The sequence below is a fragment of the Zosterops lateralis genome (assembly GCF_965231275.1).
Source record: "Zosterops lateralis genome assembly, chromosome: 17".
Classification (NCBI taxonomy): Eukaryota; Metazoa; Chordata; class Aves; order Passeriformes; family Zosteropidae; genus Zosterops; species Zosterops lateralis.
In genome coordinates, this window is record NC_139777.1 from 12,310,006 (window position 1) to 12,335,364 (window position 25,359).

The 25,359-nt window shown below is 47.4% G+C and overlaps 1 protein-coding gene across 1 annotated transcript in view; it reads left to right on the forward strand.

Moving 5' to 3' along the window:
- Positions 1-25,359, forward strand: part of PXN (paxillin) — a 45,238-nt gene that overhangs the window by 16,068 nt on the left and 3,811 nt on the right. The window contains exons 2-10 of the mRNA XM_083873719.1: positions 7,940-8,166; positions 8,644-8,759; positions 10,635-10,774; positions 11,142-11,343; positions 11,818-11,953; positions 21,950-22,120; positions 22,463-22,636; positions 23,196-23,277; positions 23,611-23,759. Coding sequence (XP_083729845.1) covers positions 7,940-8,166; positions 8,644-8,759; positions 10,635-10,774; positions 11,142-11,343; positions 11,818-11,953; positions 21,950-22,120; positions 22,463-22,636; positions 23,196-23,277; positions 23,611-23,759 — 1,397 coding nt within the window. The remainder of the gene's footprint in view (positions 1-7,939; positions 8,167-8,643; positions 8,760-10,634; positions 10,775-11,141; positions 11,344-11,817; positions 11,954-21,949; positions 22,121-22,462; positions 22,637-23,195; positions 23,278-23,610; positions 23,760-25,359) is intronic.

Sequence of the window (25,359 nt, forward strand, 5' to 3'; positions counted from 1 at the left end):
TCACAGAGGCTGCATTTGCACACTCTTTACAAGCCCAGGCTTGGTAGTGCATGTTAGTTGGGACCAGTTAGTTGGCCACAAGCTCTGGAACAAACTCTCCAGCTTGGGTCTCAGTGGTTGGGAAAGGAAGCCACAGTCCTTGCTGCAGCTGCTCATGCAGACCACATCTCACCCTGCAGTGTCTTGTCTTTGTTTAGACATTTGCTGATAGTGGTCAGAGCAGGGAACATGGGCTGTTGTCCTGGGCAAGGCTCACTGGTTTGGCTGTCAGTACTCCAGTTATGACACAGAAAGGATTCATGGGGGCTGCCACCACCTGATTGTGACAGTTCTGGCTGTCACAGGTTGAATCCTTGCTCAGTTTGTCTCTGCAGCCTGGGCTAGCCAGGCATTATTGCTGCTGGGAGGTCGCCTTTGCTGTTAAGCTTTTCAGGAGCACCCACACAAGTTTGTAAATTGGTGCTACAAATGCAAAGTTTTGCTAATTTTAAGGGGCAATTTTAGTATGAAAGTAGAGAAGCTTCAAAGTTTTAATGGCTGTTGTCTTTAATTTACCATACCACACATTGATATTAGTTTGGACATTCCTTTTGTTAAGCTGCTAGTGACACAAGGCATGACTTGCACCAATAACTTGATAGTGAGAAAGCACAAGGCTTTAAACATTACTACTTTAAAGAAAGAGCTGAATGATTTTACTGACCATGCAATCTGAACTTTGTCCAGGCAGGTCTAGGCAATGTAGAGTAAAATCCCAGTGGCTGCTCTGTGCTGATACACTCACTTCACTGTGCTAATACAGCAGCAGTTGTTAGGTCTGGAAAATGACTTACCTTTTGTGCCTTGACTTTTTGTGTATCTTAAATAACATCTGCCCCTGCTTCAGAAGAAAGCTGAGAGCTTTTATGTGTCCTGTGTTCTAACCACCTTCCTGACATATTGGTTACATTTCAGAAAACTCTTAAATTTCATCTCCTCAAAATGTTTTACACAGTAAGCCAAGCTATTTTACATGCTTTCTATATATGCGAACTGGAGAACTGGAGGATTTTAGGAGAATCTAATTGCACTTGGAGTTTTTAAGGTCTCATTTTGAGTGTAGTCTTTGCATTTTAATGCTTTTGTAGCCTCTGATCTTTTTGCATTTAAAAGCATTGATTAGAATATAATGCCTTAAGAACCTGTTAATAAATGTATTTTACCTGGAAGTCAATGCCTGCCTTTACTTGTTCATGATTTTCCTATTTCTGATAAAGCTCTTACATTTTGCTGAGAAAAATCCAAATGGGAATTCCTGCCATTGGTGTTTGGGGCTCCCCACACCCTCTGCAGTCTAACTCCAGGGCAGTGAGAAGTCTTCCTAGCAAGGCTCCAGCAGGTCTTCTTGATGCAGGTCTTGTAGAACACTGCAAATATTTCTTTTGAAAGGCTATTTAATAAGATAAATATACCCAGGCTCCCCATTCCTCTGCAGTTACTCACAAGGTAAAACTGCCATGCCAGGGATTGGGTTACTGCCTTGAGCTGTCTCCCTATATGTGACCTGGAGCTGCATTTACTCCTGGAGGTGGGGAGGAGAAGACTTACTTGAACCTAATGAGATTTTTCAAGTTTGCATTCAGAGATTTTGAAAAGAGGTGGCTCAGATGAGGCTGCAAGCTCAAACTTCAGTTCTGGAGATGCAGTTCCCTTCCCCTCAGTCTCTTAGGGGACAGCAAAAATCAAGGATTTGGATTCAGCATCCTGCAGATATTAAGAAAAAAGGGCTGGAGAATGGTGATTCTTCCAATGAGAGATCTGCAATTTGTCTGATGCTGACTGAGACATGATTAGCATGTAAAGTCCATGTCCTCACTGAGAGCTGCCCTTAGGGGTATCTTGATTTTTATTTCTATTTGCCAGTCCTCTAGGAATCTTCTGTCACCTAAACCAGGAAAACTTGCAGCAGTTCTATTTATTCAGGTAAATAGAGGCAGGGGAAAAATAGGGTAGGTGCAGATACCTGTTCTGTGCAGCTGCAGCAGAGGAGATTCTGTAGTTTGTGCTCAGACATCTCCTGATTCCCCAGTGTGCTGGGGCTGTCAGGGACATGTGGCACTGAGATGTTGGGGGAGATGGGACTCTGTGGCTTGAATGCATTTGCTCTGTGTGCTGGCTGGATGAGGAATCCTGTCTCCAGTGCTACTCACTTGCCAGATGTCCCATGCAAGAAGCAGAGCTACAGCAATGTGTGGTTTTATACATGTGCAGATGTGGCTTTCAGCTGTTCAAAATGAAAGGCTGATATCTGAGGCATTTGAAGTATCTTGCTTCAGTTGTGCTTCCATTTCCTCCCCTGCAGTAGATGAGATGTGGAAGAAAATTGACCACCATCCTTTTGATCTACTCACTATATTGATAATGCTGTGATTTGCTGTGTCAGCATGGCTTAATAATCCTCAGTTGCTGAGAGAGATGAACTGCATATGGAAATCCTTTCTCCACAGGAAAGCAAATTTAGATTTCTCTAAATCGCCTGAATTAAAAAAAAAAGAGAGAAAAAGATAAATTCTAAGCTTATGAATAGTGGAAAATTATTTACTGCTTGAGGGAAAATTAGCATTGAAAAGCTGCTTAATGTCAGTTGGCAAATGTGAATTTGTTAATGCCTTGTCATGTAGGTTTTTTCAGAACTAGTCCATGATGTGTTCTGCTTCACTGTGTCACCTTAATCCAAGAGCATTTTTGAGATGCACAGAAAAAGGGAAGCGTACAAAGTATGCTTTGATATGCATGGGAAGTTACTAAAAATAATATATATTTACATATATTTAGATGTAACTTCACTGTATTAAACCTATTTAAGGGGGCTGAGAGCAGCTCAAATTCCTGGAAAGAGGTGCTGATGTGTGCATCAGTACAAAGGGGCCCCGGTGTTACCCATTGCTGTTGCAGACTAGAGCAGTGCTGTGATCCCTAGGCTGTTGCTCCTGCTCTGTGTCAGACAGACACGGGCTGTGGGGAGCTGAAGAATGTGCCCCTGGGCTGCACAGGGGCCGTTGGTGCTGCAGGATGCTGCATCTGCAGGCCAGCGAGTGCTGACACGCAGCGATGCCCAAGGAGCCTGCCCTGGAGCCCTGGAATGCCTGAGCTGTTCCCGGCCCACGGAGCTGTGGGCTGGGGAGATAGCACAGGAATGTGCACCATACAACTTGCTCTTTTCAGTGCAACTTGAACTGCTCAATGGGACTTAGCCTAAGCATTTCTCCTGCTCTTTGGTGGTAGAAGGGGTATTTTCTGAATGGTTCAATGCATTGGACGTCAGCCTGAGAGTTCTTGTCATGAGCTGTTAAAGTCACCAGCAGAGCTTTTGCTTTTGCTGGGAATTCCCTTGAAGCAATGCAGTTGGTATTAAAGGGCCACTTGTACATATCTAACTAATGTGCAGAGTGGCGTGGAGGATTTGTGGACCAGAATCCTAAAGACCTCATAATTAATAATGATCTTTGGCCAAAGTGAGGAAAGGAAGAGAGGAGCAAACTGATGTTTGTGGACCTCCAGGTGTCTTGGAGTGCTTCATCGTAGTAAAGGTGTCAAATGTGGTATTATTCTTTAACTGTCCCTCCTCCACAGGAAAATCTGTCTAGAAAACCCACCTGAATGCAAACAGCAATGTCCTCCCATACTGGGGAGGATGTGGTTTGAGTAGCCCTCAGCTCTAAACACGATTTTTATCGAGTGTGTAATGTTTGGGTTGTCCAGTGGAGGGGAGGAAGACTCTGTCCTGTTTCATGTTTTCACAAAGCTTTGCCAGGGGGTTGGCCAGGTTACCTGAGCCTGTGGAGGACCAGCCGTGCACATCCTGAGGTGCTCTGTGCTGCAGTGCACAGTGAGTGAGGGTTTTATTGGCTGTGTAACAACTGCTCCACAGTAGCCATGATAAGCAGGAGTGTCCAGGTTGGAGGTGTTTCAGCAGGTGTCTCTTTTGCACCCTCCTGAGCAGCTAATGGAGTGGAAAACACAGATTTCTGTATGCACAGCACATGCATAGCTGAGCCCTACTGAGTCTTTGGAAACTGTAGTGATTCTGCTCCATGCACATCTGTGTGAGTTGAGGTTTTGCCTGTGGGTTGTGTTAGTGGTTTGTTGTAGAGGTGAGAGTGAAGAGAGGGGTGACCCTGGGGAGAAGAGATGGTTTGAAGGTCCATTATAACTCTGTCTGGGTTACTTTACTGCTACAAAATGGTTAAATCTATTCTCTAAACCTACGGTCCTCATCCTTGGGAGGTTCTGCCTCCTGGAGCTGTGTCTGTGGTGTTCTAGAGAGTATTTGGGGCAGCGGTGAGGCTGCGGTGAGGTCAGTGTGTGTGGCTGTTTCCGGAGCACTGGGCGGCGGCCGCTGTGAGGATCCGCGGGGAGGTGCAGCACACGTGGCACCGCCGGGAGTTTGTGTGCCGCAAACAGGGACAGGTGCCTGGCCCCTGCGGGGCGAGCAGGTGAGGTGAAGGCACTGCCCAGGGTTCCGTGTCTCTGTCCCCGTGAGGCTGTTGGTGGTGCCCTCTGATGGATGGTGCCGGTGGCCGCTGGCCCCAGTCACTGCCTTGCGGTGCCCCAGTCAGCTGCTTCCTACGGCTTGTGGGGACTGACTGCTGGATTCACACCTCCTGCAGCACTGTCCCTCAGGAGTCACCTTGGGCAGGAACACTTCATTACCCAGTAAATCGATCGAGACTTTAATATTTCTATTTAAGCATTTAATATTCCATTTAAGGAGCGGCCACTGTAGTGAACTCAGTGCTGTGACGGGAGGTGCAGCATTGCACAAGGCACAGACAGCATCCCTGTCACGGTTCATCAGGTTACAGCTGCTGATCCGTTTTGCAAAAGAGAGAGCAATGCATCATTTTCCATGAATAAATCTTCCTTCTTTCCCCTCATCTCTTATCTCACATTGTCTTCTGGTAGTTGCACAAATCCTAAATGAACGCACGGTGCTTTGGGACCTCTTGGGATGAAGTACTTAATGGAAAACAAGATGTTAATCCCTTTGGTTAATTTTCGGTTGGGTTTTGAATAATAGCCCCAAGTCATGCTCTGGACTGTAGAACTCCTTGGGGTGACCTCCAGGGGAGTTTTGGGCAGCCTGTGCCTGTGGATTGGGGAGTCGCTTCCCTCTGGCAGGGTGGTGTTCATGGGGTGGGACGGTGCCGGTGCCACTCCCACCCTGCCCTCACCCTGCTGGTGTTGGGCCCTTTAACCGGGCGCAATTTCCCATTCCAGCAGAGTTTCAGGGAGCTGTGGTGCCGATGGGATTGGATCCGGGAACAGCAGCGGGGAGGGAGGCGGATGGGGAAGACCTTCCCTGTGCCGTGGCTGTGAGCTTGGAGAGGCGGGGGCGCAGGAAGGGAGGACAAGGGATTGCAGGGTTTGGGAAGGAGAAAGCACAAGAAGTCCTTTCGCATTGGGAAAGCGGCGTGTGAGCGCCTTTCCTGTCCCGCTGCCTCGGGGAGGTGCCTTCGCGCAGCTGCTTCCATATCAGTTGTAAAGTTGGAGTTTAGTTTGAGTAACCGAGTGATTCCTCTCCGGCCTTTTCTCCTCCCTCTGCTTTCCGTTCCTCGGCTCTGCCTTGTTTGCTCAAGTCAGGAAGGGGGAGGGTATGGGGAAGGTTAATCATTAACGTTAACTCCTTCACAGCCGTGGGGCTCAGTGCTCCTGGTATTTGCAGACCTCCCTTCTTCAGCAGACCTGTAAAAGTAAACGGGTGCCTGTAGCCGGGCTCAGTCCGTGTCATCAGCAAAAGGCGGTGTGTGTCTGCCCCACGGACCATCAGCACAGAGTGGAGCCCAGCGGGCGAGTTTCTGTGCCGAGATGGTTACAGCTGCCGGTCCTGCACTGAGGGCTGGAGGTGGAGGGTGGAAAAATGGTTTGCGTCCCCTCTGCAGGGCCGGAGGAGCCCAACACCCTCACGGGATTTTTACTTCCTGGTGGAGTTTGATTTGCCTTTGTCATTGGAGGGGAGAAGCAAAAACCACTCCTTCTCCAGGAGGCACTTCTCCAGGAGGTTGGGTGTGTGAAACCTCCAGTCACAGGACCTGCCTGACTATAGGAATTGCGGTTCATCGGCAGTTCCCTGGAGGTATGTGCCTTTCACTCTGGAATCCACCAGCTGTTCTTTTGCTTGAAAAAAACAAGTTCATTTTTCCCCAGCTGTGGAATACTTGTCTCCCTTCAGAGAATCTGCTTCTGGGATATTTTGGTTCTTTTAGGAAGATAGATCCTATGACTTTAATGATTTGGAGCATCTTTTTAACTAAATGAAAGGTGTATAGAAATAATTTAACACAGTATTTAATTTGCTAATGGCTGTATCCTGCTCTCTAAGTGCAGGACTGCTTATTTTTTCTTTTGCGATGCTTTGGTTTTTTGAAAAGAGTGAATGTAGAAGTGGCACCTTCCTCATCTTGTAATGCAATAATACTGTCCTAATATATTTTCTTGAAGGCATGCTAAGTGCATTGGCTGCTGTGGAGTGCTGTGCTCAGGAAGTGGCTCAGAGCTGGCAGGTGCTGCCCAGGGAGCTGTGGGCAGCCATTAGTGTGAGCAGTTGCTTGGTTGCTATTCTGGTGCCACCAGGCAGCTCCAGCTCCTTGTGACCTGGTGGGGGACACTGCAGGGTGGCCACGCTCAGGCTGAGCCCCTGTGCCGCAAAGCTGAGTGTCAGGAACCTGCTGTGTGCAGGAGAAAGGGACCTGCTGAGTCTCTCTGAAGGCAGCTGGGTCTGTCCAGGGGGAAGGGAGATCCAGGGGGTTCACGGGGTGTGTCCCCTCCTAATTCTGCTGAAGGTGTATTACTGTTTTCTGGCTGAATTCCACATCTCCAAAGGGACCTGCCAGGTGATGTCTCCAATGAACTGACTCCTCTCCAACAGTCTTGCAGATGTGCCCTGGTGCTGCTGCCCCAGTGGAAAGCTGGGCACGTGGCCAGGGAGGCTTTCTTTGGAAAGTGAGCACAGCACAGACCTGCAGGCCCTCACTGGAGTTGCCCCTACAGGGACTGCAATGGGCTCTGCAGGGCGGGTGCACAGGCTGGAAGGTCCAACAGATCAGGGTTTGCCTTTGAGTCACTCCAGAGGAGTGCAGGATTGGGAATGGGCAGAGGATACATTTGCAGAGAGAAATCCAGAAAAAGCTGGGAATGCCTTTTTATGTCTGATGTCTGACAGGACTATAAGATATTTGTGAAGTCCTGTGTGATGTGGGTCCCCTGCCTGGAATGAGTGACAGTCTAGCTGGTGGACATTTTCCTTCTCTTGAGGAATTTGTGAGCAGTCTCCACCCATCTAGTTAAGAATTGTTTCCAGAAGAAATGGCTTTACCTGGCACCCTCTGGAAACTTGTTAACTGTTTGTATGATGTACTGAGAGGGAATTTTGTTAGGAGAACTGAAATGCATCCTCCTGATGGACTGATCTGAACGTTTCATGGCTTCTTCCACTACCTTGGGCTCTGGAGAAGACACCTCCTGAGATCTTGTTTCCTGCAGAAAGCAGTGCCTGCGGCCGCAGTAAATGACTCTGTGATGATGTGGGGCCTGTAATTAGTCTGTGTCAATATCCGGTTGGAGTAATCTCTGGACAGGCTTGCCTAGGTTGCGCTTCTGCAGAGTGAAGTAGAACTGTGGGTTCCTGTTGTGTGTTTTTCCAGTTAAGGCAAAAATCTGAGACTGACACAGCTTTTCTGGCTGCTTTGTTACATCTTGGTGTTTTCTTTGTAGTAAAAGTTTGATTAACTCATTCATTCCTGAAGCAGCAGTAGTGTCTTTCAGAACATTTGGTAGATTATCCTAGATGAAAAGTCCTCCCAAAAACCTTTTGATACAGATACATTGAATGAGAAGAAAGAGACCACGCTGTAGTCCAGGCTTTTACCGTATTATTGGGATTTTTTTTGCTTTCCTGCAGACGCCTTACTGGCAGACCTGGAATCCACCACCTCACATATCTCCAAACGACCAGTATTTCTCTCAGAGGAAACTCCTTACTCCTACCCAACTGGAAACCACACGTACCAGGAGATTTCTGTGCCACCCCCGGTGCCGCCGCCACCTTCCAACGAGGCCCTGAATGGCTCCGTCATCGACCCCTTAGACCAGTGGCAGCCCAACAGCCCCAGATACGGCCACCAGCAGGTGAGTGGGTGTGTGCAGGGGGAGAGTGTTTGTTTGCTGGGTGCAGGATCTCTCAGGACAGTAAGGAGGATGGAATAGGAAGAAGCAAGGATGATTTTGGCCATGAACAGAGCAGGGGAATAGGGGGAGGTGGGAGTTTTTCTTAGAATTAACTGGTTGGAACAAATGGCAGAAAAGAATCTGAAAGCCATCGTCACTGTGCTGACAAAATGGTGGCATGATGAGATTAGTGTTAGTCATCTGTCTTGAGCCTGTGGACGGCAGACTGGAGGTTTCCAGCACAAAGCTGTGACTCATAGGCAGGCCTGAAGTAGGGGGAAAACTGTTATTCCTGGTGTAGCTCACCTTATAGAGACTGGCTTGACTAAAGAGCAGACTTTGTTTTTGTTCTGTCCTGTCAATGCATAGGTTTGTAATGCAGTAGTGTACATATTTGTTTTGTATTTACTGTTTCCAATGCAAATCTTGTTTCCACAGCCTCAGTCGCAGTCTCCTATATACAGCTCTAGTGCCAAAAGCTCCAGTGCCTCCGTTCCTAGAGACGGGCTCAGCTCTCCTACTCCCCGTGCCAGTGAAGAGGAACACGTCTACAGGTATCCTGTTTCTTTTAAGAGCTAAGTCTGACTCACAACTTGAGCCTGCTGAGGGTCAAGCTGTCTTCTATAAGTGGAAACAAACACTGCTCCTCATGTGTGTTACATTGCTTTGTGTCAGTTTCGGTTGCCTCTTTATAACATACCACTGTAACTTTGACACTCACTTCAAACTTTGACCTGGCCCTTCGGCTTGCTCAGCTGCAGGAGGTTAAGGATCCATCAGACACAGCAGGATCTGGATTGTGTTGTGAAGGATATGATCCAGACACAAGTGACAAATCCACCCCCCTGTTAAACAGCACAAAAGTTCTACAGGAGGTGGATGGCCTTTGGGTTATTTTTCCCTGGGAACTCAGTAATTGTGGCCTCGAGGGATGTGCAGAGACTTAAGTTTTCAGGTAAATTCAAACTTCTTAAAACTTCATATCAGTAGATCATTGATAGATAACAAGTTTATACTTGCAAAGGCAGCTGCTCTCACTCTTAAGAGGTTGGAGGAGTAGCCTGCACAGTAGAACCAACCTTTCTGCTGACATAGGGATAAGTGATGCAGAGGCTGTCAGAAATTCATCTTAGGCACCTTTTTACACTTTGGAGACTGGTGTTTCTTTGGAGTCATAATTTAACTGTGCCAGCTCTTTCTGCTGAGCAGGAAGCTGCTTCCAACCAGAACTAATTCTGGGTAGAGCTCAGCTCCTCTCTGGGCAGCCTAGCCAGAGATGGAGACAGTAATTGCAATTTTTTCAGACGACTGCATGCAATTAGTTTGAAATGAAGGTAATTACAGCCATAAGTCCTCTTGAACAAGGGTCTGGCGTGGCTTGGTTCTGGTGTGAATTGAAGATGGTATGTTGGTTCGGTGTGAAGTATGTTATCAGATTGCAGTTGTGGATTTTGTTTTTCAACCTGAAGAGAGGAATAACTTCCCGTATGGAATTCATAATTGTCACTGGTTTTACAAGTGTCAGAGTCCTTAACCTGCTAGATACTAACTTTTTGACCATAATGTGGTCCTGTGCACAGGGCAGAAGTTCTCATTTTGGATTTGGAAAGTATTTTTTGATAAAATAAGAAGCTCTAGAGCATTAAAAGTTATTTCTTCATTTGTAAAACCAGGAGAAAAAAATGTTCATGCCATTGACAATGGAAAGGCTGTTGCTACAGTGTAATTGCTGTCAAAATCACTGCATTGATATGAAGTTCTGCTTTGGAACAGTTTGCAATTCTGTGTGGTAAATTGTATCACCCATATAAGACTAGCAGTAATTACAGCCAGTGCTTTATACATACATGTGTATTTAACACAGTAGAAAATAATATCAAGTTTCTTTCTTATAAATTGATTAGAGTTCCCCAAATTAAAGGTGTGAAGACCTGGGGGAACCTTGAATGTTGCAAGAGGCTATGACATATCTTACTGCTTCTCAGTTTCTGCTACTAACCTGAGGTTTGTGCTTTGCCTCTCTCTTCAGTCTGTGCTAGCCCTGCATTCCCCTGCTTGGGGAAGAGGCTGTTGCTGCTTGGTGTGGTGTCAGCAGAAACAAGTCATTTTCCCGTATATGAGCTAATGGTTCTGCTGCTGTTATGTGCATTTTGGATCTACAAACAGTTAACTCTTTCCTACAGGGCTGGGCAGCACGTAGTTCTAAAATCAGAGGCCCTGTCCATCAATGCTATTTTTGTAATTTACAAGAATAGCAGTGGCTGTGTTTAGTCGTGTCACAAAGCACGTGTCTTCTTTACCCTCAGAGCTAAAAGCATCAGCCTGAAAAGACCACAGCACATGTGTGAACTTTGGGAACCTAATGAGTTTCCCTCCATATCTCTGCTGTATCGTGGTGCAGAAGTTTTACATTTCCCTTTTGTCTTCAGTTTCCCAAACAAGCAGAAGTCTGCAGAACCATCTCCTACGATGACCAGCTCCTCTCTGGGCAGCAACCTCTCAGAACTGGACAGACTCCTTCTGGAACTGAATGCTGTTCAGCATACTCCTGCCAGTGGCTTCACAGCAGGTAAGGAATAGGAAGATATTTGGAATAAGTGGATAATTTGATTCTCAGAATAGCAGCTTGCTTTTTCTTTCCAACATCCTTAGTGAGGGAGACCCCTTCAGCCCTTAATCAAAGATTCTTTTAGTAAGGGTGGGATCTCTTGAGGTCTGAGCTGCAGCACGCTGCTCAAAGCAAGGCCAACTTCAAAACTGCCTCTAACTAAAGTTTTGAAGTTAGTTTAAGTTGCTCAGGCCCTTGCATTGTTTTTAATGTCCTTGAAGATGGATGTTCCACAAGATTTCTGGACAATGTTTTGTACTTGCCTGTGATTAGTACATGTGTGTGGAATGAGGCTCTGAATGTGTTTTTTCTGCTCCCTTTTCTTCAGATGAGGCTGGCAGAAGCCCATCACTGCCCAGTGTGGCTGGCCCTCACTATGTTGTCCCAGAGAACAGCAGCTCAGGGGGAGGGAAGGCTGCACCCCCAACAAAAGAAAAGCCAAAGAGAAATGGTGCTCGTGGGATTGAGGATGTGCGTCCCAGCGTGGAGAGCCTGCTGGATGAGCTGGAGAGCTCCGTGCCAAGCCCAGTGTGAGTAATGTTTTGGTGGTTGAGGTGGGATGGGCTCCTGGGGGAATGGTGACTGTAGTATAGGGGTAGGCTGCTGCAGGAGAGTGATGGATGGAAGATGGGCTTTGTCTGAAAGGCCAGAAGTCAGGTGGGTGCATGAAGATGCTGGTGCTTATTAATCTACTTCTGGATGGAAAAATGCATGTTATCCATAAGAGGTAGACTGTTCAAGCTCGGGTTTACAGCTGACCACAAATGCCCCTGTCTGACAAAATCAATGTTCAGGCATCATCTGTTTCTTAGCAGATGGGATGTATGTGCACACAGGAGGCAGGGTCTGCAGGTGTTGAGGAAGCTGGACCAGGCTGGGCTGTGCTGATAAACTCCTCATGCTCTGCTGACTTGGGGGAGCAGTGGGACTTCAGATCTAGGAGTGCCCTCTCAGGTTTAAACACACTCTTTTTGAAATTTTATTTTATTTTTCTCCCTGGCCAGGCCTGCAATCACTGTGAGCCAGGGTGAGGTGAGCAGCCCCCAGCGTGTCACCGCCAGTCAGCAGCAGACCCGAATTTCTGCTTCTTCAGCTACACGAGAACTGGATGAGCTGATGGCATCTCTCTCTGACTTCAAGGTACCTTGTCATGACACCTCAGTGCTTCATCTTGCCCCTACCCACCCCAGTCTCTCTTGCCTGTTAACCACATTTGCTGACCTTGGTTGGTCTCCAGAATGCCTCCTGTACCTCTCACATTTGCTCTGTCAAACTTCCTGTGGTGTATTTGTGCTTTCTGAGTGGTGCTATAGGTGTCCTTGACTGCTATAAATTCTCATCACTGGCAGGGTAAGGCAGGTCTGGGATCTGTTTTTCCTTCAGTTCTGCAGTTTGTCTCTTTGCCAAAGATAATGAGCTTTGTTACTGCTCAGTACAGAGTGAATTATTTTGCTGTGCTACAACTTAATGAGAAAGAGAGAGGCATGGGACACCACTCTGCTTACTGACAGAGACCAGGCCCTTCTGTTCTGTGGGATGCCTCTCCTTTCTGGAGTGTGTTTTTACCCTGATGTGCTTTCCCTGAGGAGAATGGATATTCCAGGCATGTGGTGTGAGCACTGAAGCCTTTACACCAGACATAAGGAGATTTCAAAGGTTTTATCTTTTAAAAAATGCCTTATTCACCTTAAAATGGAATTAAAATTTGAGCTTCTTGTGGGGGCAAAGGATGGCAAATACTATTCAGTGTTGGTATATGTACTTGAATAACTTTTTCTTTATTCGTGTGGGTATGTTACTATTCCTGCACTAGATGAACTGTGGAGGTTGTTTTCATGAGATTTTATTTACCCATAATCACAGCAAAGTGAAAAATATTTTCTCACTTTCTACTTTCGGCTGCTTTTCTTATAGTCTTACTGAACTGTTGACTAGGATTTATTCTGAGAGGTGGAGAAAGCAAATATAATCTCTTTGTTAGGTTTGCCTTTTTTACATACATATCTGCTTTCTAATCTGAAATCAGTTCCTAACTCTCTGTTTTATCCCTGTATGGAAGATTCTGCTGGATGCTTGAGATTTGTCTGTGCTGAACTCCATACCCTCCTAGGCGATGTTAGGTGGAGCAGCCAGAGCGGAGCGATGTTTTGTGAGGAGAGGTACAGAACACGCAGTGACAGCTTTGCTGTTTGCTGTTCTTTCTGTGCCTGCTGTGTCCCATGGAGATCAGTACAATACCTGGAGTTGTTACAAGTGTGTCAGTTCAGAGCCCAGCACTGAGCACACGTGTTCTGGGAAGCTTCACTTGTCTTGTGCTTGCTGGAATGGAATTCAGTCTGCCATTCCTGGCGCAGGCACCTAAATCACTGGGAATCTGGGAATTCCTCAGTGTTTTCTCGAGACTTACTGTAGTGTGCATTTAGTCAGTTGCAAATACTGACACCTTAGTGTTGCCTTTTTTCACCGTCTGAGGTCCCAGGGTGTAGTGCAGGATTCCCACAAGCTCTGTTCAGCCTGGCTGAAACACTGCAGTGCTGTGAAGCTGGAGATGTTCCCACTTGTGCTTCTGGCATTCCCTGCCCTGCTCCTTCCATGTATTGTGGGAGCTGAGCACTATGGCCTTATCCCCTTTCTGCTTTTATCAGGAAACAAGCTCAGGGTGTGGCCCAGCCTTTGCTCCCAGGTGAGTTCCTGGCAACTGAAAATGGCCTTGCCCAGCAGAGGTTTCTTTGTCAAGATACAGGGAGTGGATGTTTCTAAGTGTGGGTGTTCCAGTACTTTGCCCTCTTGAGAAGAAGCTTTAGAATCTTCAGTAAAACCTGCGTGACAGAGATGAGCTACGGTGGCAATAAACCTCTTGCCTTCCTGGCTTAGTTTTTAGTTGACCTCAGAGACCAAATTGAAATGCAGCAAGATTTTAAGATTTGGTCTTTATTAAGCGCAGCATTGATACTTTTGTGAGGCATTGAGGTCATCTGAGCCTAAACATTCTTCCTGGAGCACAAGGAACATGGCTTCTGTGATCATTTCCCTTTTGTTAATGGTGTCATTGACTGTTTTTAAGTTACTTTACTTTTTTTCCTGTCCTCCAGGTTGCTTCATTTTCCCTTCAGTCCTTTTTGTTTGGTTACACCTCTTCTGTTTGTGCCAGCTGGGAGTGTTAACTTGGCTGTAAAAATGTATTCTCTAGTCTGTACCAGTGTCAGAATATAAGAGAGACAAGGGGAGTCCTTGTGAAGGTGGAATAGGAAAGGCTGCTGTTTGAGTATCAGACCTGTGTGTGACTGCAGGAAATAGGATAAAAAACCCAAATATGATGTGTAATTAGTTGGAGTTGGTAGAAGTTGCAGTAGATGGAAGTGGGAAGAGTTGAGGGCACTGGTGTTTGATTTGCCTTGTGCCCCAGAGTAAAAAGTGGTGATACATTACCCTTTTGTCATATTTTGCTCATTCTAATTTGTTGCCCCTTCTTTTTGCTTACAGAATCCATTTGATTTTGGTTATCTGGTTCATCAGTCATCAGGCACTGAGATTACCTAATGCACTTGTTTTTTTACCCTCTGCCATTTCTGTGTAATGTGGTGCCTGCTTACTGCATAGCTGGATGCTTGTAGTTAACTGTTCTGTTACTGTTGAGTGCTCACCCATTCCATTATTATGGAATTAATATGGTTTCAGTATTGAAAATACTGATGTTTGAGCAAAACGTTACTCTTGCCTTGAAAATGACTGACTTCATTTTAGGAAGTCTGGAAACTAAGTGTGAAGCACAGCACTAAACCAGATTACTTTTACAGGTGTACCCAGCTTAGGCAAAATACAGGGAGAGGGCACTACTGGGAAATTCCCTCATTTTAATATACTTGCTAGTCATTTTCCTCTCAACTGTAACTGTGGTCACAGTAGCCTGGCTGTCCTACCTGAGGGGAAGAGCAGTCTGTAATAAAACTTGGTCTCTTATTGCCCTTCCCTTTCTGAGAACAGTCTCCTTGTAGCACTACTGATGCGACTTTGCAAGCATGTGTGTGTGTGCCAGCTCCTGGCCTCTCATGATGGTAGGAGCTCAGGTCAGCTGAAGGTTCTTATTCTTCTATTTACTGACAGGATTTGTGCATGTTCTGGTTATTATATAATTTTTTTCTCATTATAAGTATCTCAGAAAGGTAAGTGGCGACTGAAGTAGCATACATAGGGCTTAGGAAATTATGTGCCCCTCCACCTCAGAGCATAAGCATCTGAATTCTTTGGGCTTCTCTGGAAAATATGACTGAGAGTCAGAGCAGGTTGAGATCCAGAGCTAGCTCTTGGATTTGTAAATCCTTTGTGGATACATTTTTAAAACTGAGAAGGCAGAGTCTTGGTCTTAGGTTGACTTGCTGTGTGAGCTTGTCCAAGTTGCTGTTCTGAGTTTCCCTTTCTGAGAAAAAGGAGTAGTACCACTTTGTCTCCTAGAGTTCAGGCAGGAACCACTGGAAGTGGGGAAAGAAGGACTCATGATCTTTTGTTTTCAAAGGACCCTGTAAGTCAAGGAAAACCTCTGTATTAGTTGCTCTTTTTAGAATGTTTATTGGATCAAAATTAATACTGATTTTATTACAATGTCAATGTGGAGTCTTTGGCCTAAGGGGAAGAGGCTGATCTGCCACTTAAGCAATGCTCACAAGGGCATGGAATGACTGACAGGCTTGTATAGATTCAGTGTGTGTCACTTCCAAGGTGAGATTAGTTATGTGACTAGAACAAAGCCCATGTCATCTACTCTTGCTGTGAATGCCCTGAAGCTTTGTTTTCACTGCCATGAACTCAGCCAACTGGAGCATTTTATTAGTGTATCGAGAAGAAAATGTCATGCTTTGTTCTATTCATTGATTGAATTTTTTGCAGCTTTGGAATATAAAATTTACATGTCTGACTGTGAGTAAGTTAACGTGACCTTTATCCACAGTCACTCCTGGGTTTCGGGCTGGTTTCCCCACAGTGGCAGTGGCTGTGCCATACTCCCATCACAGCTGCACATCACTGAGCTGTCACTGAGGAGAAAGGGCCCAGGGAAAATATCCCAGTGGCTGCAGAACTTGTGGTGATTGGTGCAATGTCATACTGGTTCTGCTCTTTGGTGTCTCAGTTTTCTTCCTTACTCTAGGAAGTCAGGGTTTGGGTCAACATGGCTTTTTGATTTGGAAGTCATGATTCTTACAATGCTAAATTCTGTGCCTTTCTTTCCTTCTCCTTAGTTCTGTCATTATCTTTTTCTCTCCTTATTCCTTCTTTTTTTGCAGACTAGTTCCACTATGTCTTTGATTTCTGACTCTTCCCTACATCCGCTTCCCAGTTCAGCAAATGCAGACTCCAGCAACACTCCTCACAGTTTATCAGTGCTGTCCTATTGCAAACACCCTTCTGCAAGTCACAGCGGGGACTCGACAGTGCCAACATCTGTCCCCTCAGCAGACCCCTGCATTGAGGAAGGCAGTGACACTGCAGTTCTGTCTTTGTCAGGGCATCCTGCTGCCCCTCCACCTGTGCCCCCTTTAGCACAAACTGTCCCTGTGCCTCCACCACGGAGCTCCTCTGGTTATGCTACTCGTGGGGAGCAGGTAGCCTCTGCAAGCTTAGTTCAGCTGAACAGAAAGCCTGACTCTTCCAGAAATGCTTCCCAGGCTGCAGCAGCTTCCAGAGTAGAGCTTCTCTGTAGATCTGATAATGTGGAGGGACGGGGCTTAGGGTATGACATGGCAAAAGAGACTGAGAAGGAGCAGAGAACTGACCCCAAAATCTCAAGTGTACCCATTTCAAATGCTTTGAAGGGGCAGATACCCAAAGAGCTGCAGCAGCAGGGAGCACTCAGGGACAACTCAGCTCTTTCCTCCCAGGGCAGAAGTGTGGAAACAGCTTTAGATGAGCTGTGGGCCCTGGAGCTGCCTGCATATGAGCCAGGGGTGCATGCAAAGAATGACAATGTTTTGGATTCTGTTAATGAACCTTCTGTTGTTGCCCTGGATCGGCAGAATGTCTTCCCAGACACTAAAAACCATTTGGGCTTTGTAATGGAGCAAAGACAGGAGCTAAAAGCTGAAGTGCCACATGAAACCAAGGTACACCACTGTCCTGATGTGGGCAAAAAGAGGCAGGGCAGAGACAGAACTCTTAGGAAGGCAGGTACTGCTAACATGAACAAGGCCAGAGGAGACCAGGAAAATGAGCAGTTCAGAAGCTCTGCAGTCACTCCGGAATCTCCTGAAAACTTTGGGAAGGCTGAATGGGATCTGCCATGTGTCTCCAAACCACCCATTGAGAGGATTTCTGCATCAGGCCAGGCAGGCACTGAGTGAATGTAGGAGTAGGGCGAGTCCTAGCCAGGACTGTTCTGCCAGCACACTAACAGTGTGTGTGTGCAGTGAGTGTGCCCGGGCTCACCCCACTAACAGCACGAGCTCTGAGCAGTGTCACTGGAAGCTGCATGTCACGGGACCTCACAACCCCCAGCTTTATCTCGTGGTCTCTCCTGCATGTGGTTCAGCAGCACAGAACATGGCTGCTTGTAGGGACTTCCTTGTGAAATGGACTTCTCTTCCCTAACTGGGGTAAGGCACAGTCCACAGAGACGGCTAAAAACTTTTAAGGGCTGTTTCATGCTACTGATTGGGATGACAGCTCCTCTGCTCTGCCTACCTTTTTAGGTCTCATTACTGAAGCTGTTAGTGTTCCTTTGCATGCTGGAAGTACACTCTGTGCAGCAGACATCTCTGACCAAGAGCCTTGAGCCTGTCAAGGGCAAACTCAGGGAGGCAGCTCTGTGCCCTTGTGATGCTGAGGTTTTTGTAATGCTCAGTGGAGTGCTCATGCTGCACCTCCTATCTTGGCTTCCTGCTAGTTAATCTTTCCCTTCCTTTTCTAGACAGTTATTTTTGGCTGCTGTGATTATCCTTACAGGGTTTTTCCTTGCACTGAATCACTGTTCTGGGCTGTGCCAAGAGGAATTTTGGCATTGTGGAATAAATGCCATCACTCTTCCTGCTCGCAATTGTCACTAATGTCTTTGAGTTTGTGCTGCTGCATCTTGGGGCTTGCTCTGACATTGCTCTTCTCTGCTGATACTATTGCCTTTGTCATTTAGATTAAATCTTTAATCAAGAGGACAAAAGAGACTTCGAATGTGCATCCAATGTCTCGGGATCTCTCTCCAAGGCGTAAACTAGGTCCTGCCATATTCCACAAGACTGAGCCCCAAGATCGCATGATTGAGGAGCTTCAGGACAGACTGGGCATCGATAACCAACAGGAGCAGCAGGAATGGCAAAGCCAAGATGCCTGGCTGACAGAGGGGGTCATTGTCACTGCCAGGCCCCAGGGGGAAGAGCAGAGTGGTGAACAGCAAGTAGAGAAGGTAGAAAGCAGGGTCAGACGCATTGGGAAATTCCAGCATGTCCCTCTGTCCAGATAGCATTGTGTGGAGGTGCAGATTGAGTTTCTGAGCATCCAAAATGACACAAAATGAAGAACTAACTCTTTCTATTCACCCTTCTGTGGCCTGAGAGGGAAGGCATCACAGTCCTAGTTCTGGATGTTTAAGAACTGGAGTGGGATCTGAGGGAGCTGCTGATGGTATCTGTTGATGCAGTCTACTGCTACATGCTACATGTGTGTCCATGTGGGGATTATTTTTAAAACTGCACTAGGAAGCCTGACATAGAGGCATGCTTTGTTTTGTCCAGTGCTGTACCTGTGCAGGGCTTTCTGGGGATGCATAAGATGGTGCTCTTCCTTAAGCCACAGCGAGTACCATCTTTTCTAGTTCCCTTCTCTTTCTTGCTGCTTTTTCCTCTTAGATAAACATACTGGTAGCAGCCAGCCTTCCTGTTAAAGGAGGTGCTTGTTGGTTCTCTTTGGATTTATTCACCTTTCTTCTTCCTCTGTGTCTTTCTAGGTGGTTTTTCCTCCAGAATCCCCACTCCTCCCTAGGAGGACGATCTCTGTTCCAGCCTCTTCCCAGCTCCAGCCTTCCAAAGAAGCTGCAAAGATAGTCCCTGCTAATGCTCCTCCTTCTCCTGCTTCTGGCCCTGCACCTCTTCTCTCACTCCCACCTCAGCCTTCCCATGTGTCATCTACCCCAGTTCCTAGTCCAGTCTTTTCCTCTTCCTTCAGCTTGGCTCCCCAGCATCTCTTCCAGTGGGAGGCTCCTGATAATGATTATCATGAGGTTTCTGTTGTGGGCACCCCTCCTAATGAAGATCCCAAACACTCCTGTTCTCCCCAGACCTGGACCCCTAGCACCAAGGCAGTTGTCTCTGTTGGCTGTCAGACTGAAGATGAAGCTTTCTTCCCAGAAATGCAGGCAGGCTTCTCTGTTCTGGTTTGTGTTTTTAGCAGTATTTTCCAATCCAACTACTGCTTGTAATTTGACAGCTCAATAGATACAGTGTTCAGGTAAAGGCTGGTATGAAATGCTGGATGGGAGAGAGGACTCATGGACAATATCTAATCCCAGCTGTAGTACTGCACAGTACATGTCTGTGCAGTACTGGCTGCAATAACTGGCTGGATCCTGTGTGTCCTGACAGTCACCTTGTACAGCAGGGGCTCCTATTTTCCTCTGAGATTAAGAAGGTAACTCTGAAACACAGCCTGCAGCTCTCCCTGCCACAATCTCTCTGAAGTGGGGGAAGAAGATGGCAGAACATGCATACTGGAAGGAGCAGCTCAGCAATCCTTCCTGTGTTTGCCCTTTTAGGCAGGTGCCCACTGTATAAGTGGATTGGGGAAGGAGATGGTATGGTCAAGACCTGAGTTCTGCATCTCCTGCCAGGAAAGGGCTGTAGCTCCAGGGTGGTGGGGAGTCTTAACGTGTATGTGCAGTGCAGCGTTAGTGTACAGGCAGCTCTCAAGCAGTGAGCAAGGAAACACCTTTGCATCTTGACCTGTTGTATTTTCCAGGTGACCTCTGCTCCTCCCCTCGTCCACAGTGCCAGTCTGTTGGCTGCTCCTGCACCCCAGGGCCCCACAGCCCCTGACAAGGCAGGATCCCCTTTCTGTTTCCTCAGCATGGTGTGTGCTCTTCTGGTTGATGAGTGTGCTGGGATCTGCTCCTGGAGCTCCCAGCACAGTTAATGTGGATAATATCCTGTATTGCATGGTTTGCTACTCATAGAGTTCCTTTCTGAACTTAGGTGATGGCAAATCTGATAGATGAAAGGTGGGAATTTGAAGGGCCTTTGCGTGATCAGTTTATGGGGATAGCATGCTGAGTGTCCCCTACAAACAGCATGCATTATGTACAGGGGGTAGAAACAAACCTCTTGTAGGTGGAGGCTCATTTGTGAGCTGTCAAGAGGGCTGGGTGACCAGGCCAGCTAGAAATGGAGGTGTGCACAGGTATTTGTGCCTGCTCTGGGGTCAGCTGTGACTGGCTGGAGTGTGTGGTCCCTCCAGGTCACTATAAGGGTGAAGTGCTCTGTTGCTACATGTTGAATTCATCTCATCTCCTTTCTCCCTGGATGGTATTTAGCACCTGTGTGTGGCATCTGTGCCTGCCCTGTGTGGCCATAACCCCTGGTTGGAGCAAGAGAAGCTGTGATTCTTTCCACACAGTGCAGCCCTTTTCCTCCTGCTGCACCATGCAGGAAGCCTGGGCTTTATCTTGGGGCTCTGGACAAGCTTTGTCTCCAATGACCTGTTGTCTCCCTCTCTGAGAGTATCCTTGCAGTTGTGTGTGTGCTTTGGAGACAGTCACTGTAACAGTTTTTGGTATCAAATGTGTGTTGTGTAGTGAAGGGTTTGTTTTAGGCTGAGGATGCTGGGGTGTGATGAGGCTGCCCTGTGCTGCTGGACTAGGAGAGGTTGCAAGTTATGAGAGGAGAGAGGATGGGAAAAGCTGTGTGTTGGGATCTATTGGGAGTCACACTGCATGTGAGGCAAGGCTGAGGAGTGTGTGGATGTGTGTTTAAAAGCAGCTAAATTCATGTATGTCATGAGAATGTTTATACAAATGAGCAGAAACCAGGATTTGTCATTGAGTAAACTGGTCAGCTGCAAGGACAAGCATCTGCAGGACAGAGAATAGAGCTCCTCCTGTGGCTGGAAGGGCAGAGTCTGCCAAGGCTTCTAGCACTTCAGCATGTCCCTGCTCCTTTGGCTATGCTGGCAGCAGGCTGGTGGGCTGTTCATAGGCAGAGATTTTTTTTTTCTTTTTTAATTTACTCTCTTAGTAAAAGAAAATGTGCTCTAAACCCAACTTCTTTGTGTGTCCCTAAACCTAACAGTAGCTATGGTAGTGCCAAGTCAGCTAAAATAATCTGTGTTTCCTTGCTGGAGTTTCTCTGCAAAGGGAGCTGTGGTAGCCAAGGAGAACATATGCTTTGTTTATAACTTACAAATCCCAGTAAAACATTTCTCCCCTCCTATGGGAAGTCTTTCCAAGCTGTGTGTGCTGTGGTGGTGTGAGTTTCAGAAACGGCCTCTGAGACAAGTATCCAAATCCCCTTCCCCCCACCAGTGCATTTCCAACTACAATACACGTGGCAGCCCCATCTGCTAGGGATGCACTGCCCTCTCGGTAGGTAAACAGCAGCCAGCTGGGAGGGAGTTACTTCCTTCCTGCTTCCAGTTGCTCAGCTCAGGCATAGGGTGAGAACCACCTGAGAGTGAGAGAGAGACTTGGCAAACAGATGCACAGGAGGTGGTGCAAAGGGAGATTTTCTAGCTGAAAGGGAGGTGAGATGAGGGAGAGGAGAGACAACTGAAAGCAAGAGCATAGGAATGGAGAGAGGTCAAGGAGAAGGGGCCCTCTGGATGGCGTCTGCTTTGTCAGCTGGCCAGGAACTGATGAGGTAAAGGGAGATTTTTGGCAGACGCTTAGAGAGAACTGTACTGAGTGCCTGGGATGTGCTGGTGACTTCTGCTGTATATGCAGTGAAAGAAAGTGAAACCCTCAGTTCACAGCTCTGCTGTTACATATCTCAGTTCTCTGCATGGGCAGAATACATGTGTGTACTTGATTCTGGCTCTTATCAGCTTCTTTAGAGAGCATAGCTGACTCCTGTCTGTTTCTGCAGAAGAATCACTGGCAGCAGCAGCAGGCATTTATCTGATAAGCATAGCAGCATTCACCTTACAGGATTTGCTTTCTCTTACCTGCAGTTCATGGCACAGGGAAAAGCTGGGAGCAGCTCCCCTCCATCCACAGCCTCCAAGCCTGGCAGTCAGCTGGACACCATGCTGGGAAGTCTTCAGTCTGACCTGAATAAACTGGGTGTAGCTACAGTTGCCAAAGGTGTCTGTGGAGCCTGCAAGAAACCTATTGCTGGGCAGGTGAGTTGAAGGTGCTGCCTCATTGCTGAACCTTGGGCTGCAGCTGGGAGTAACGGGGAGGGCTGTTTCGTGAGGCTGGAGAGACGAGATGCTGGAGAAACTGAAGTACTCTATTTATCCACTGGCTAGGTACGCTGTAAGCTCCTCCAGTGACCTCTACCCTGCCCCTGAGGGACTGCCCTCTCCTGAGATGATAGGTAATTCAGTTTTCATGCTACCCCAGTCCAGGGCTCACTTGAGTAGTAGAACTTGTCATTCTTGCTGACCTCCAGCTGGTATCTTGTCATGTGGTCTAGGGGAGGGAGAGATAGAATTGTTCTCCATAATCTGTCTTCCCAACAGGTAGTTACAGCCATGGGGAAAACCTGGCACCCTGAGCACTTTGTCTGCACCCACTGCCAGGAGGAGATCGGGTCTCGGAACTTCTTTGAGAGGGATGGGCAGCCCTACTGTGAGAAGGACTATCACAACCTCTTCTCTCCGCGCTGCTACTACTGCAACGGGCCCATCCTTGATGTGAGTTCCCTGGGGGAGTCACGGTGCTGGCAAGTTGCTGCAGGCCTGGGTGTTAAAATTCCACTTCACCCATGTATCCTGGGTGGAAGATTTTGTTCAGGGATTTCTGTATTTGCTGTGTCCTTGCTTTGAAAGGGAAACAACTTGGCATGGTCAAATTCTTACACTAGTGAGTAGAGTTGGTCCCTCTTACCTTTGCTGAAGTTCCTTCAGAACCCCACGTTGCTCCATCATTCTGGTAATGATTCCTCAGCTGTTGTGGTTGGTAGCTTGTGGTAACAGGCACCAGTGCTAGTCCTGAGGACTGGATGGGGCCCTGTGTAAGGGAGGAAGCAGTGCCGAAGATCCTTTTAGGGTAAAAAAGTGTGCTGTGGGAAAGTCTGAATGAGCCAGAGGCAGGGGTGAATTGACTCTGCTCTCTAAAGGACAGTCTATTTTAATGCTTGCTCTTGTCAGCACCAACATTCATGTGTTCTTCCCTCTCTCCAGTCCCCTTTACTCCCCTCTAAGTTGAAGCCATCATTTACATTTCCTGCACTTTGTGTTTTCTTCTGAACAGAAAGTGGTGACGGCTTTGGACAGGACATGGCACCCTGAACACTTCTTCTGTGCTCAGTGTGGAGCTTTCTTTGGACCTGAAGGTACTGCTGGTTTATGCAAGGGGAAAGTGATCTCCCTCCTGAACTGCAGACGAGGGAGTGAGGCAGAACTGCTGGGGTACAGCCTGAGGCATCACAGGGGAACTACTGGAGTTCCAAGGGAGCTGTTTATGGGGGTAGGATGGTGCCAGTAATCATGGCTTCTCTCTGGGGAGTAAGAACATGCCTCTGCTGGGATGGGAAGGGAACAGAACAAGGAACAGCTCCAGCTGCTGTGTATGTTAGCAGGGGGAAGGATGGGTTACCTTGCACAGGTGGTGTGGCCACAGGTGAAGATGGGGAGCTGATCCCTTTGCCTCTCCTCTCCTTTGGCAGGATTTCATGAGAAGGATGGCAAAGCCTATTGCCGCAAGGACTACTTTGATATGTTCGCTCCCAAGTGTGGAGGCTGTGCCCGGGCTATCCTGGAAAACTACATCTCTGCCTTGAACACCCTGTGGCACCCTGAGTGCTTTGTTTGTCGGGTAAGAAACCCAAGGTCCTTTGCTGCTGCTCTATGACCCCTCTTGTTTCCACCCTGAGGCATCTGGTCCCATATCAGGGACAAGTGTCTGTGGGGTAGTGAAGGGCAGCCAGCCTCACAACATAAAAACATGCCAGCAACCAAACACCTTCTTGTTCTCTGTCTGTTTAATATAAACTTTTGAGTTGCTTTGCTCTTTCTGTTCCCAGCTGCAATTATGGGCTTCTGCAGCAGCTCACAGATAAAGAGAGATATTTTCTGTGACCTTTAAATAATTATAAGCTTAGCTTCTCTCTGAGCACTTGCCTCAGCAATCAGATTTTTGAGGATCTTCCTCCTGTGCTCCATCTAACAATGTAAACTGATGAGAGTGACCTTGTTCAGACAAACATGCAAGTCAGTGAAATAGTGGCAGGCTCCATACAACAGGCATAATAAACAGGAATACTGCAGATTAAATGCTTGGCACTCGTTTCAGAGAGCATTGCAAATATTAACTCTTACTGTCCCCAAGAGATGAGCCAAATAAGCCACTGTTTCCTAGAGTGGGAGAGACGGCAGAAACCAGATGACGCAGGCAGAACCACAAGCTGCTGATTGCTGTTGTGATGCTCAGAGCAGACAGTCACCAGCCTGTTGGGACTGTCTGTGGCTCCTGCAGTGGTGTGCAGAGTGAGGCAGAAGCTGTGCCTGACTGGTGCTGGAAGGGACTATGTCTTCTCATGCAGAGATTGAGATTTTATCAAGTAGTTCTGTTTTCCTTTCCCCCTGCTGCACCCTGAATTAGTGAGGCCAGCACGGATTTCTTCCAGGCTTCAAGATGTGATTCTCTTCCTGTTTCTGCAAAAGCAGAGCAAACTTTTCAGCTGTCCTGCTGGCTGAGGGAAGAGACTTGACTAAAGTAACTGTCAGCATTGGTAAAGTCTTGGAGTTGCTGCAGGCAGACTGCATTCTCCTGGTACTGCAAGTGTTCAGCTGCCCATGGCTCTGCATGCTGTTTTCTGGACTCTTGTCCACACGCTGGGAGCCAGCTCTGTGTGATCTTGTGTCCTCCCTGGGGAAGAGGACAGGAAAACCAGGATTCAGGAAACTGGCTCCTCCTCTGGGTCTTGCTGCTGCTATATTTGGTAAATCTGGCAGGGCCCTCAACTCTTCCTTAGTCTGCTGCCTCAGTTTGCCACTTTTACAAGGACAGGAGTCTCCCTCGTCTGGTGGGGGTGGTGGGTACTTCTGTTGCAAGTTCTGCAGTGAAGTGTTCTCAGCTGCCTGATGCTGATGGGGAGGAGCAGCTCTGGACACTTATTAGCACATAGCTGGTGTATCCTCTTCCCCTTATCTATTCAACATCATTAGCACTATAGAACAAACAGTTTCTCCCAGCAGTGACCCATGTGTAACTGGTGGAAATGTTTCAGGCTGGACCACCCTTTGCAGAGTGTACCTGCCTAATGCCAGCCATTCTGGAAAGGCCACTCATAGAGATTAATTGTGCCTGATTTTCTCAGCTGGAACCAGTCCCATGCTCATCAGGATTCTGCTGCATGGAAGTCTGTGTTGGTCCTTTATTCTGCTTGCCCTTGTGTGGAAGCTGTAGTGGGGGA